General features: G+C 35.4%; 1 protein-coding gene and 1 non-coding gene across 2 annotated transcripts in view; both read right to left on the reverse strand.

Annotated features, from left to right (window-relative positions):
* TMEM232 (transmembrane protein 232) overlaps nt 1-14,829 on the reverse strand; it is a gene marked incomplete at its 5' end in the record, with an annotated part of 234,712 nt that overhangs the window by 129,751 nt on the left and 90,132 nt on the right. The window contains one exon of the mRNA XM_045864383.1: nt 10,802-11,046. Within this exon, the coding sequence (XP_045720339.1) occupies nt 10,802-11,046 (245 nt within the window). The remainder of the gene's footprint in view (nt 1-10,801; nt 11,047-14,829) is intronic.
* Nucleotides 3,848-4,033, reverse strand: LOC123836939 (U2 spliceosomal RNA). Its single transcript, XR_006789123.1, has one exon. It is a non-coding gene; the product is annotated as a U2 spliceosomal RNA (small nuclear RNA).

Genomic DNA, 14,829 nt, shown 5'->3' on the forward strand with positions numbered 1-14,829 from the left:
TGCCATACCTAAGCTTACATTCTAATTAAGCAGCTAATACACATTTGTCAACCACTGCAAATGCAAAGAAAACAGTGGAGGGTCCAGTAGTAAGCCAACACAACTTGTCTAACAGAGGAGGTAATGGGTGGAAGTGGCAAGTGGGAGTCTGCCCAGCCACAGGCACTGCAGTTGGAGGGACCAGTTGCTGTCTTGAAGGGAGACCTCAGTGACTAGAGGCAGAGAAAGGAAAGGGAAGTAGGCAGACAAAGAGCACCGAAGGAAAGCATCTTCTGCTGTCTTCCCTGGGAAGCAAAAGGACCATCCACACACTTTTGGGACACCCTCAACTGAGGATCCCCCTACCAGACTGTGGGCAAACCCAAAGGCCCAAGTACTAAGTGTATACCTCCCCCTGACCCCTGCCACAACTTTTTTTTTTTTTCCTGTGTGTACCACTCCCAATCTTAGCTGGCAAGAGAAACCCAAAACTTGTGCTATAGCACCATCTTCTGGAAAACAGAAGGAAGGCTCCTAACTACCAACTCGTTGAACTATTGAAATCAAAGCAAACACAACGTTGCTTAAACAAGAAAGGTGTTCACCACTTCAAATGCAGAGACAGAGGCACTTCTCATCAAACACAATGAAAAATCACAGTCATATGGTATCACAAAAAGAACATGACAATTTTCCAGCAACGTAACCCCAAAATGCATGGAATACTGAAATCTAACTGATAAAGAATTTAAAACAGCCGTTATAAACAAATTAAAGAAGCTATAAGAAAACTCAGAATGGCAATACAATGATCTCAGGAATAAAATTAACAAGCAGTTTCTTTACCAAAGAAACTGAAATTCTAAAAAAGAACCAAGCAGAAATTCTAGAACTGAAGAACTTAAATGAAGAATGCATTAGAATGAATTGGAAATAGAGCAGATCATATGGAAGAGAGAATTAGCAAGCTTGAGGATAGAAATACAGAAATGATTCAGGTGGAGGAGGAAAGAGAACTAAAATTTTTAAAAAGTGAACCCTATAATAACTATCTGACTCCATTAGAAAAGCCAACATAAGAATAATGGGTATACCAGAAAGAGAAGAGAGGGAAAAGGGAGCAGAGAGAATATTTGAAGAAATAATAGCTGAGAACTTCCCAAACCTGAGGAAGCAACTTGATATATAAGTTCATAAAGCTAATAGAACATCTTTTTATCTCAACACAAAAAGACCTTCTCCAAGAAACACTTTATTAAAACCATCAAAAGTCAATGATTCAAAAAAGAATTTCAGAGACAATCAAGAAAAAAAATAACATACAAATATACCCCCATTAAGCTATCACCAGATTTCTCAGCAGAAACTCTATAGGCCAAGAGACAGTGGAATGACATATTCAAAATATTGAAGATAAAAACTGCCAGCCAAAAATATTCTATCCAGTAGTTATCCTTCAGATATAAAGAAGGAAGTTTTTCCCAGACAAGAAAAGCTGAGGGAGTTTACCACCTCTAGACCCGCCTTACAAGAAATGTTGAAAGGAGATCTTCAAGCTGAAACAAAAAGAAGTATGAAAAACTCTGATTAAGGTGATAAACAGAATATTATAACTTTTTAAAAATAGTATATTAAAACTCTTAACTACTGCATATAGATTAAAGGAAAGGAACATTAAAAATAACTTTAGCTACAATAACTTGGTAATGATATCACAGCATAAAACGATAATTTGTGAGATCAAAAATATAAAAAGGGAAGAGAAAAAGATGTAACTTTTATATGTGAATAAAGATAAATTGCTATCAGCAGAAAAAAGGACTATTTTTTTAAGTAGGCTCCATGCCCAACATGGAGCCCAATGCAGGTCCTGAACTCAGGACCTCAAAATCAAGACTTGAGCTGAGAGCAAGAGTCAATTGCCTAACTGACTAAGCCACACAGGTGCCCTGAAAAAGGACTATTTCATCTGAGATGTTTTATGTAAAGCTCATGGTAACCACGAAGCAAAACTCTATAGCAGAGACATGAAACAAAACAAAAGCGGGGGGGAGGGGGCGGAGATACTGAGCAAATCACCATGGAAATCTGCCAATGTACAAAGGTAGACAGAGAAGGAAAAACAAACAATGGAGAAACAAAATAACCAGAAGGCAAAAGACAAAATGACAGTAGTAAATCTTTCCATATCAATAATTACCCTAAATGTAAGTAGATTGAACTCAGCAATCAAAAGGCACAGAGTGGATGGATGGATTAAAAAACAAACAAACAAACAAACAAACAAACAAGATCCAACTATAAGCTGACTGCAAGAGACTTATTTCAACTCTAAAGACACACATAGGCTCAGGGTGAGAGGATGGTAGATGATATCCCAAGCAAAAGGAAACAGAACAAAGGCTGATACTTATATCAGTCAAAATATACTTGAAGCCAAAAAGGGTAACAGGAAACAAAAAAGATCATTATATAATGATAAAAGGGTCAATACATTAAGAAGCTATATCATAAACATATACACTCCCCAAACCCAAGCACCAAAATATATTAAGGAATTAATAACAAACCATAGAGGTGAAACAGACAACAATACAATAATTGTAGGGGACCTCAATACCCCACTATCAGCAACAGATGGATAATCCAGACCAAAAAAAAAAAAATCCAACAATAAAATGTTGGAATGAATCATACTTTAGGACAAATAAACTTAATAGACGTCCATAGAACATTCCATCCAACAGCAGCAGAATACACATTTTCTCAAGTGGACATGAAACATTCTCCAGGATAAATCAGATAGGCCACAAAACAAATCTTAGCAAATTTAAGAATTTTGAAGTCATACCGTTTTCTCTGACTACGATGGTATGAAACTAGATGTCAATAATAAGAGGAAAGTGAAAAGATCTACAAATATATGAAAACTAAACAACACACTTCTAAACAGCCATTGAGTCCAAGAGTAAATCAAAAGAAAAAGAAAATAACTTGTCTCAAAATAAATGAAAACACAACATATCAAATACTGCAAAAACAGTTCTGAAAGGAAAGTTTATAGTAATAAATGCATATACTAAGAAATTAGAAGGATCTCAAATATACAACCTAACTTTACACCTCAAGAAAGTAGACAAAAAGAACAAAGTAAGCCCAAACTTAGCAGAGGAAAGGAAATAATAAGGATCAGTGCAGAAATAAATGGAGAACAAAAACAAAACAAAACAAAACAAAACACCCCAAACAGTAGAAAACATCAATAAAGCTAAGGGCTGGTTCTTAAGAAAGATTGACAAAATTAACAAGCCTTATCTAGACTAACTTAAAAAGGGGGGGGGGGAGAAAAGACTCAAATAAATAAAATTAGAAATGAAAGAGAAGACATTACAACTGACATTACAGAAATACACGGAATCATAAGAGACTACATCATGAACAATTACACGCCAACAAATTATACAACCTAGAAGAAATGGGTACATTTCTAGAAACAAACTACGAAGACTGAATCAGGAAGAATTAGAAAAGCTGAATAGACCAATAACAAGTAAAGACATTATTTGAGTAATTTAAAAAAGTCCCAACACAGAAAATTCCAGGACCAGATGGCTTCACTAAAGAATTCTACCAAACACTTAAAGAATACCAATCCTCCTCAAACTCTTCCAATATATCAAGGAGAAGGAAACACTTCAAAATTTATTCTATGAGGCCAGTACTACTTTGATTATCAAAACCAGATATTGATACCACAAGAAAGGAAAACTATAGACCAATATCCCTGATATAGATGCAGGAATTCTCAAAAATATATTGGCAAACCAAATTCAAGAACACATTAAAAGGATTATACACCATGACCAAATGAGATTTATCCCTGGGATGCAGGGATTATTCAACAGATGCAAATCAATAAATGTAATTCATCACATAAAAAAAAAATGAAAGATAAAAATCACACAAATGTGTGTATTGAAGCTAGACCCCCGTTGTATTAAACTGATAAGAACAGATACTACACTTGATCTTAGTCAAAAGGCCGAGAAGCGATTAGACCCCTGTTGTATAAGCATAAAGACACTGCAGTGAAAGTGACAGCTAAAGCAATGGTCCCATCAATGACATCTAAAATTGCAGTTCAGACCAAGGCTCCAGTGAAAAGGCAGGAAAGGATAGGAAACAGTAGAAGACAGATGAGGACTGATTTATCTCTCAGGCAAGACTGCAGATAAACTGAGTCATGTATTGGAAATGGATGTGGGATGTGTGAAGCATGTTTCTGTCACTGGCAGTTGGACTTCAATTCTAATACCACTTCAATCTCTAGAAGTCTTAAAATGATTGATCTGAGCTGATGATCTAATTTTTAATAATCAAATCACAAAGGCTCAAAAATTAGGAGCTCATCTCTGAAGACCCATTCATGTTCTCTCTCTCTTCAGCTGAAAATTATTATCAGCCGTGCTATTAACATTCCAAACTTTACCCTTCCCTAATGCGTCTTGACAGCATACCCTCAAAACGCATGTACGACACAGAACCATCCTGAATTGTGTTTTCATTCTTTTTTTTTTTTTAAGATTTTATTTATTTATTCATGAGAGAGAGAGAGAGGCAGAGCGAGAAGCAGGCTCCCAAGGAGCAGGGAGCCCAATGCGGGACTCGATCCCAGGACCCTGAGATCATGACCTGAGCCAAAGGCAGACGCTTAACCATCTGAGCCACCCAGGCGCCCGTGAATTGTGTTTTCATTCTAAAACTAGAAAGAAGGGAAACAAAACATAACCAAAAAGGAAATCATGAAACTGTAAGCTCTCTTTGAAAAGTTGCTAACAGCAATTCATAGCTTAATAATACATATGTGCACAAAAATATAAATCTTCCATTTATTATTGATTCTAATTTTCCTAAGAATATTATATTCTGAAGAAAAAACATTTTAGAAAATCTACTAAATTATAGAACAAAGGGGAAAAGGAACTAACATATGCAAGCTCTTTACAGTTTTTTCTTCTATCTTCAGGACAAACTTGAGAGGATGTACAGCTTTTACATTTTCAAAGATTAGAAGTCTGAGGCTCAGAGAAGTTAAATTACTTAATCTAAATCAATCAGAAAGAAACTATAAATAAACATATTTGATATTTTGTGAAGGAGACACAGATTTCTTTTTTCCCTTCGTGAAACAGAACTAGAAAATTTTAAGACATTTAAGAATTCTTTGCAGCTCTCCTTTTTTTAACTTTTAATCTCTCCTTCTCTCTCCCTCTCTTCATATATATGCACTCTACATCAAGGAGGAGGCACTTTCTAGTTAAGTCAGTATGATTTTCACTAAAGCCAATGGAGGGGGGAAGAAAATCATACTGACTGACTGAAAGTGCCTCCACCTTGACATAGATTTTCTTCTAATATTAACTAGAGAGATGCAGAGCCCAGAAAAAAAAAATCCCTTAATCAAAATCAAGTTCTAAAAATCAAGAAACAGAAATTGAAAAAATAAAAATAAAAATAAAAACCTTTTTCTTATGAAGTTTCTTTAACAAAGTGCTCAAGGCTTTGCCATCAGATGAATTTCACTTGAGGGGAAAGAAAGCATCACAGTAGATGCAGAAGTCAGAATGCACTTAAGTTCAAACTCCCACACTTAATGACTGTGAGTCCTTGGGCAAATTACCTAACCTCTCAGATTCCACATCTTCAAAATGGAGATTTTTATAGATCTATAAATCTATAAAATGGACAAAATCATCATCTACATCGACATCTAAGGGTCGTACATCTAAGTGCTTAGCACGGTGCCTTGTTTATAAAAGGTACTCACATGGGGTGGCAAACAGAATTGTTCAACTTTGACGTCAGAGAGTCATCTTAATTGCCTGGCAACTTGTCGCTTAGAACTAGTGGTCCTAAGAGTTCCTTCATTTGGTGGAGTTCCTCCCACACCCAACTTCACGAGGAGCCCAGTGGCTATCTTTTACAACCATTAAGAAAACTTCCCAAGGGCTTCAGGTTCTGGACAGCTGGCGTTTCTAGCATCACCTATCCAGCTGGTGCCTCATCTCAGACGGCTTGGCAACTGAACCCAAAATGTGTATTTCTTCCTTGAGAAGGTATCTCTCATGCTTCTGTTATAAGAAGGCACAGTAGCAGTCAGGCAGGGTCTCTTCCCTTGAAACACAAACCCAGTGAATGTCCAATTACTTCTCTAACTCCAGCACCCCTCTCCACAGGATAATGAGAAAGAACCATGTGCCTCACCACTGACCACTGGTCTTTCCAATAAAGCCTGTTCTTACTGGACATTGTGGTATTTACCTTTCCCTACCTTGTTGCCATTCAGTAAATGTTAGCTACTCCTCGTTCTATTATTTTGGAGTTTGCTCCACTTATAAAGGAAGCTTCAGAGAAGATGCAATAGCCTTGGGTATGACTGTTTACGAAGTCAGCCATATAAAATTTCCTGCATAAATGACAACAGATATTCTCAGCCCATTCTTACTAGTTTCACCTCGTATCTCTTCCGTGTGCTGGTCTCGTGAAGTCTTCCAACATAAAACTTGTGAGCAAACTAAGCACAATCAGAGATGAAGTTTTAAGTTAGAATTTTCCAAGTCTTCACATATGTGCAAAAAATTAGTTGTAAGTTTATAGGGATTCAAGGCATAAGGTTAGGAAATACCCTTAGAAACTTCAGAAGCAAAACAGACGTGGGAACTGGTTTTTGAAAATTTGGTCTTCAGAGTTCTCAATTCTCAGCCTTAAGGTAAATTTGTATTGATACAAATTTGATAATAGATGCTTCATCAGTAAGGAAGCTCCCATTTTCTCCTTGTAATAGTATATTTTCAGATTTTCACACTGAAGTAAGTATGCTTTAGTGCTCCAAGTTAATGAAGAACATATTCTCTTCAATTTCCTGTCCTCCTACCCATCTTCTGTAGGCGTCCTTAAATGTTGGCCTTCTTGCTGTCTTTCACATTGTTACTGGTGGAAAGCACAAAATGGACATTTCTAGGAATACTTGATGAAGAACTGGTGATATGACCCTGCACCCAAAGACCTTTAAGATGTGAAAAAGAGCAGAGCAGAGCCTGGGTAGCAGGCTCTGAATTATGTCTTTGTGCTTTAGCTACAAAACTTCAACATGTTCAGATGTTCATTAACTGCACTAATTCCAGTTTGTGGACCTGGAAGTGGAAGGAGGTGGAGAAGCAAGAGAAGGAGCTAGCTGTGAGACTGCTGAATAGATGCAGAATCAAGCAAATGGAAGAAATAATATTTCCCACACTTCATGGTTAGTGAGCCAGAGACATTTCATCAATGCAGAGCTTAAACTGAAGTTTGCTTCTTAAAAAGCAGGGATTTCATTCACATAACCCTCCTGGATGGTAGAGACTGTTCAGCCAGTCCTGTACGTCTTCAGGCCACTGAGCTGTAGCCCTACTCCACTCACCTCTGCTGTCCCCAGAGATGAGTCTATCCCTAAAGGAAGCGGGCAATATGCACAACTCCAGGAGGCACCGTTCACACACACTACAGCATGAATGGTGCAATGTGAAAGCTGCTCCCCTGAGCTGTGCCACATGAGGTGCTCCTGCCAGAGGGATGCTGAGGCTGCTGAGGCTCTCTCGGTCAGGACAGAGACACTAGTTAAATTGCTAGAGCCTATAATGAGCTGTGAAAAATGGATAAGAAGATCACATTTTTTCAAAGATTAATGATAAATGTCATTTACATAATGAACTGTAGACTCTGATGAGAAATTTAATTTCCTAATCCTTCAAAACCTATAGGACTCTCTGAGTCATAACCCCACCCCACTACTCTTTTGTCTCATTTCCCTCTGACTTTGCATATTCTCTTCCCCTATCCCCAACCCTTGCCCACATCCTTCCATTTGTACCTTTCATTAGTATATGTCTTCTCGGTATGTCTCTTTCTTCTTTCCTTCTGTTAGTAACATTTATTTCTCTGTTCTGCTATTTTTTAGAAGATTTTATTTATTCATTTATTTGAGAGAGAGAGAGCAAGAGAGCAAGCAGGAGGGAGAGGGAGAGAGAATCTGAAGCAGACTCCGCGCTGAGCACAGAGCTGGACAGGGGGCTCAATCCCACAGCCAGGAGATCATGACCTGAGCCGAAACCAAGACTCGGACCAACTGAGCCACCCAGGCGCCCCCCTGTTCTGCTATTCTAAGCATTGCCAATATGTCTCCTCTTCTCTGTCTCTGTTTTTCCTTTCTGTGTCCCAGCAAACACCATTCATCTCCATCTGCCCTTTTTACTGTCTATTGACCCTTTCCCTTGCTATTTCCTTCATCTCCTCTTGTCAGTATCCAGTTTCTTCTGTTTTTCTAGTTTTCTGTCTTTTCCTTCAACTGAACGTAATGAGAAGCCAAAGTACACTTGTCCAGTGTTCTCTCTGTGGTCCCAGATTGATTTTCTTCCATGTTTTTGGTCCTTGAGAATATACAGAATACATTTGGGGATTCTAAAGTAAATCTCAATACCCTTGATATTTAAAGCCAGCATTTTCATTATACTTTGATATACTGCAACCTTACAAATATTTATAATACATGCTGATGAATATTTTTATAATATTTATTTCTTCCAACAAGACTACTGAAGTCCAGGCTGTGTGATCCTTCAATTCAAATGTACATATCTTCCTCACTGACTTTAGAATTCTTGAAAAAATGCTCAAAACTATGTCAGAATGCTGCTCAAGCATTTATCTATTTTTCTGTGGACTTCTTGCGTACACAAAAGCCAAGCCTACCTACTGACCTCATTCCACCCAATTATTATACCGCCAATAACATCTGCCTTTGGGCAACAGTTTTATAATTTTGGAACACAAATAATGATTTAGACAATGCTGAGTTATAATCTAAAAGCTGGTTCAGTAGAAAAATAATATAAAATGAATAAAACATTACATTAATTAAGAAGAATAAAAGGGACAAAATTCAAATACACAAAATGAGAATTGGTTGAGGAAGAAAATAACCACAGAAGCAGAAGAATCAATTGTGACCAAATAAATTCTGAAAAGGGGGATAAAATAAGTAGTATTCAAAGGAAGCATAATCTGTTAAAATTGACTAAAGAAGAAAGAAAAAGATGAGAAGAGACTGATATTCAGGATTGATACTCCAGATACTTTTATGGCATGGACCTCAAACAGTAAGAACTGAATTTATTGTACCTGTGCATTCTGGCTGAAGAGCCTTGCCAATAGCCATACAAAAATAGATAAATTTGACAAAGAGCTCCCCTTAGGAGAGGCATAAGGTACTGATGGTTTAAAAGGGAATTCTATCAAACCTTAAAGGAGTAGGTAATTCCAAATTACTGAAATTCTTTTAGAACATAGAAAAGAAAATAAATAAGAACTTAGTATTTAATAAGTATAACATTTTAAATCAGAATAAATGTTGAAAGGAGATAGGTGACTCAATAAATATTGTTGGGACAGCTGAGTAGCCATCTGGATTGACAACTCACACTACACACACACACACACACACACAAATTTCAAACGGACCAATGACTAAAATATTCAAAATAAATCTTTAAAAGTACCAGAAAACAACATGACATTTTAATCATAAAATGAAAAGAGTTTTCCTAAATAGATATGTAGTGAAATTTTGATAATTTATATTACTTAGAAAAATGACTAAGATAAAAAATACTATAAGCAAAATTTAAAGAAATAAGAAGTGGAAGGAAATATAAACATTTGTAGCTCTTACCATAGACTAAGAGACACATCAATTAATAGGGAAATAGTTCTTGCAAAGCTAGGTGAAAAAGATATAAACTCAATGGAAAAAATGGGCAAAAGAAATAGTTAATTCCCATATAAAGGAAAAACAAAAGGCTCTTAACATATGAAAGGTGTTCTAACTATTCACCTTAAAACTATATTTAAAAACATGTTTCACTTTTCAGATTATCAAAACCCAAAAGTTTGTCAACACTCACTACTGGAAAGAATAAAGAGAAACAAGTACTCTCAGATATTGCTGGTGGAGATATAAATTTGCACAATTCCTCTGAAAGCTAATTTGGAAATATCTACCAAAATTACAAAGGCAAAAACACTCTGACTCAGAAATCACACTTCCGAGAATTTATCCTGCAGGCATTCTTCCTCATATATAAAAAGACCTATGTGGAAGGTTAAATTTTGTGGTAGTATATAGTAGCAGACAATCTAAAACAACCCAGATGCCAAACAATAGGAAACTGATTAAATAAATGGTGGTACATTCATACTAAGGAAACCATCGTAACATATTAAAAATATAATAATAATGAGAAAATTCTCTATGTAGTGGCATGAAAAAAATATCTAAGAAATGAAGTTAAATAAAAAAATTAAGATGCCAAATGATATATTTAGTATGCAAACTTTAATGTAAAAATGGAGAGACAATTTAAAATATACTTATAATTTATTTCGTTTACATTTTATAGATCCTGGAAGGATACACAAGCAATTAATGATAGGGAGAGATGGGGGGTAGACTAGGCAAATGAAGGTCAGTAGTGGGAGAGGGGCTTTCACCATATTAAAACACTAATTTATATTATATAATATTATCTATTTTAAACATGAGGAAATAGTTGCTAAGAAGAGAGTACTTGCTTATGATAGAATACCTAGAAGTTGTTGGAGCCAAAATTTGAATTGAAAAAGAGAAAATGAGTTAAATAATGTGGCACATGATTATATATAATTTGTATGACTTTGAAATGCAGTATATTAGAATAACAGGACTATTTTGAATAGTGCTTCACTTTACCTTATAGTAACATGTAGAACTCTTTTCTTCATGTAATCCTTTTTGTTCAGATATTTCACTGGATCCTGTTTTTTCAGTGGTTCTTTCAAAGGAAGAACATGGGCTTCGGTGGAGGGGAAGAACAGTTTGGAAAGAGCATTGGCAATTCTCCATCCTATATATTTAGAGAAAGTTTCATCCCCTACATTTGATGAGACTTTTGTACTATAATTAGTGAAGGGATCAGTTGGGTCATTTAACTCAGCCTGTTGAAAGAAAATAAAAAGGAATCAATTGAAATAGAATTAAATGAGAGGGAAAAATATATTTTTAAATAAAAGACAAATGTAGGTTCATTTTCTTTGACTAATGTTGCATTCTTACTAAATAAAAATAACCTTTATAAGAAAAAAAGCAGATTCCCAAAAGATTTTTAAAAATTATGTTATTAATGAAATAAAAAATTAAGCATGAACAAAACCAGTTTTTAAATTTCAAAAATTTAATAATATAATTCCCTTTCTTTTTAAAGATTTATTTATTTATTTGAGAGAGAGAGAGCGAGCACAAGTGGGAAGGGGGAGAGGGAGAGAGAATCCCAAGCAGCACAGAGCCCACAACAGGGCTTGATATCACGACTCCGAGATCACGACCTAAGCCGAAACCAAGAGGCAGACACTTAACCGACTGCACCACTCAGGTGCCCCTTAATGATATAATTTCTATTTTAAATTTGTATAGTTCCCATACATGAATTTCATATTTATAATACTTATTAAGAAATTAAGCCATCAGTTGAAGGAATGTGCATGTTTTATTAAATCAGAATTTCATTTCTCTGTACATAATCTAAACTTTCTTTGAAACCAACAAAAAATCTAAACTTTCTTTTAACAAAATTTGTGTTAAGTAAAAAATGAAAAGAGCTTTGTATTTAGCTCACATTGAAGATGTTCTAGGATTTATATTTAAATTTAATTTAATATTTTCTAATCTTTTAAAAAAAAGACCTAACAAAAAATTCCACAATACTTAAGCAATTTTTAGTCAAGAAAGAGTTATTTTCTGAAATTTCCTATTTATGTTCAATAATGTCCATGACTGATTTTTAATTAAACCTCCTTTTGAAATGGCTAGAGGCATATTTTCTCTGGCTAGAATTGGTAATGATAAATGAAGATATAAGTTTCAAAATCTCATGTGTCACATTTTTTTTTAAATGTTCACAATATGTTCATGTTAGGAATTGTTTCATAAATAAATTGGATGCTGCCTCCTTGCATTAAAATTTTTACATTTTTTATTCAATATTACCCATCTCCTGGCAGTTTATTACCAGTCACTCAGGATTCATTTTATATGCCTATTGACCATATGGTAGAAAATTAAGGAATAGAAAATGTTTTTCTGCATATGAACATCCAACTTAAACTCTTTAAGATGTCAAGATCAGGTTTGGCTCAATCAAATTACTGTTTGAAGATTGACTATTGCATTTAGACAAAATTATAGTGGGAAAAAATGGGAGCAATCTCATAAAAACTGAAAAGCATAAAGGGTAAAGCAATGAAGAAAATAGCAAAAGGCAGTTAAGTAAATAGGGATTACTGTGAAAGCTCTGAGGGATGGGAAAGAGTAAAACATAAAACCATGTATGTTTAAAGTATATAGTATAAACAAACAATTATGTCTATACTATTCCCAGTTGTTGCATATCTTGATTATTAACTAGGTTGAAATCATACAAAGAGCATTCCATTTGAAGTAAGAAATTAAACTGTGTCTAGGACACTTTGTATTTGTTGTGACTTTGAGGAAATTAGTTAATGTCTCAAACCCTGCAGGTTCATCTGCTAAAAGGTAATTACAGTACCTATATTTTTCTAGCCATTTATTTTTATTTAGTGTTCAATACAAATCAATTCCATAGCCTGAGAAGTTACTACGAACAAAGGCATAAATACACAAATACAATATATAATCCAAAATAGGTGCACAACATTCATATATGAAACAAAATGTAAGGTTCAATCACACACTCAGTAGCTTGAGATCTGTTGAATATGGTTGTTCCAGGGTAGATTTCTAAAGATTAAAAAAAAAAATGACCTTAGTTATCAAGACTACTGTGGGGACATTAGATACTGGAACATGTAAGCATCAGTGTGTGACCATGTGAACAAAAGACTTTAAGGAGTATCTATTTTTAAAAAGGTTTCTGTGCCTCGAGGCAGCTGTGAAAGATTTACTTTCCAGAATTCAGCACACTTTAGGCTTAGGACCAGGTTTTAACTATCTAAAAATATTGACTGATAACAGAAAGCATTCCAAATGAGGCTATTCTGATTCATAGAGTTTCTTCAAAAAGTATTTACAGAAAGAGTACAAAAATTCTGAATTTAAGTTTCCACTCTTCACTTCCCATACTTGATTTAGAGTTTAATTCACATATTTGCCTTTTTAATTTCAAGATGTGTCAACTTTACCTTCAAAACAGATCATTTTTTAAATTGTAAAAAGTATTCAACATATGCAGAAATAAAAAGCATTTTGAAATTAGTTGAAGTCAATGCACTTTTTGGAATCATTTTAGCTAAATGAATCTGGCACTTCTGTTGAATAAGAATAGGTGATAAGTATATAAGCAAAATTTACTCATTATGCTTGGATTTGGGGTAGACTCAGTCCATCACTGCCCTGGTACATGTCAATTACTATATAAAAAGTCAAATGCGATGTCAAATCCAAAGCCTCAAAAAAAAAGAGTTCACGTCTCAAGAAACAGTGATAGTTAACAATATCTAGAGCACATTGGCCTTAAATTAGTACAGCTGAAACATTAAGGAGTTACAGTAACACCCGGAAGTACCTTCTATGTACATAGAAATAGAATCTTAGAAGCTTTTTGTATTACCTATCTTATGGCATTAATGAACCAATTGAAAACTGAATCTCTTTTCCATATCTCACCCTTTGTCTCTAGATGAGATAAAATCTATTCTCATTTTTAAGGTAGGGTTTTATGTGTCTTGTACTTCTTAAACCACATTTAAGAAAATTCATCTCTTCACGAATTTTGGATGTTGTTTCCCTTCATCTTGTACTTGAAACTCCAGCAGATTTAATATTGGGATTCATTATCTAGTCAAATCCTTCATATGCTCTCCAAACCATTTAATTTTAGGATCCTCAACATTTTCTGTGTCGATAAAATAAGGTATGGAATTAACAGATTCAATGAAGACCTGTTTCTTCCTTGTCACAATGGATATCTACACACCATCAGGATTGGATTTAGAAAATGGGGAAGTACAGGAGACCCCCCCTCCTTATCCATGGTGATGTGGTTGCCTGAAACCATGATAATACTGAACCCTATATACGCTTTTCCTTACACAGACATATGATAGGGTTTAATTGTATAAATTAGGCACAGTAAGAGGTTAACAACCAAAATAAAATAGAACAATTATAACAATATTCCATAATAAAAGGTAAGTGAATGTGGTCTCTCTTTGTCTCTCAAAATATTGTCCTGTACTCACCCTTCTTGCAATGATGTGAGATGTTAAAACGCCTCTGTGGTAAGATGGGAGGTGAATGACGCATGCATTGTGAGGTACCATTAAGCTAACTATTGACCTTCTGATGATTGATCATGAGCTTCATCTGCTTCCGGACCATGGGTGACCACGGGTAACTAAAACCTCTGAAAGCGAAACTGCTGATAAGGGAGGACTACTGTGCAGATGTTCCTTGGCTTGAGTTTCATAAGAGTAGAGATATAGAACAGAGAATGAGACCATGAAGAGACTAGCTGTTGACTGCAGAGCATCACCACTTGTCTTGGTGGTGGAATTAGCTAGATTTGGGGCAGCTGAGGTATTCTGGAAGGAATTACTCGAAAGCATTACAACAGTTGCTTGATTTGAATAAATCTGCATGGGTAGGAGCATCGCCAACAACAGCAGCCCCTGTCTGACTCTGGCCACCAAAGCTTTGCCCAGGTTCCCCTTCTACTTGCGCCTCATGCTGCATACCTCGTCAGA

The sequence above is a fragment of the Mirounga angustirostris genome, unplaced genomic scaffold (assembly GCF_029215605.1).
Source record: "Mirounga angustirostris isolate CCGP_5_RB_7025 unplaced genomic scaffold, mMirAng1.0.hap1 SCAF_7, whole genome shotgun sequence".
Taxonomy (NCBI): Eukaryota; Metazoa; Chordata; class Mammalia; order Carnivora; family Phocidae; genus Mirounga; species Mirounga angustirostris.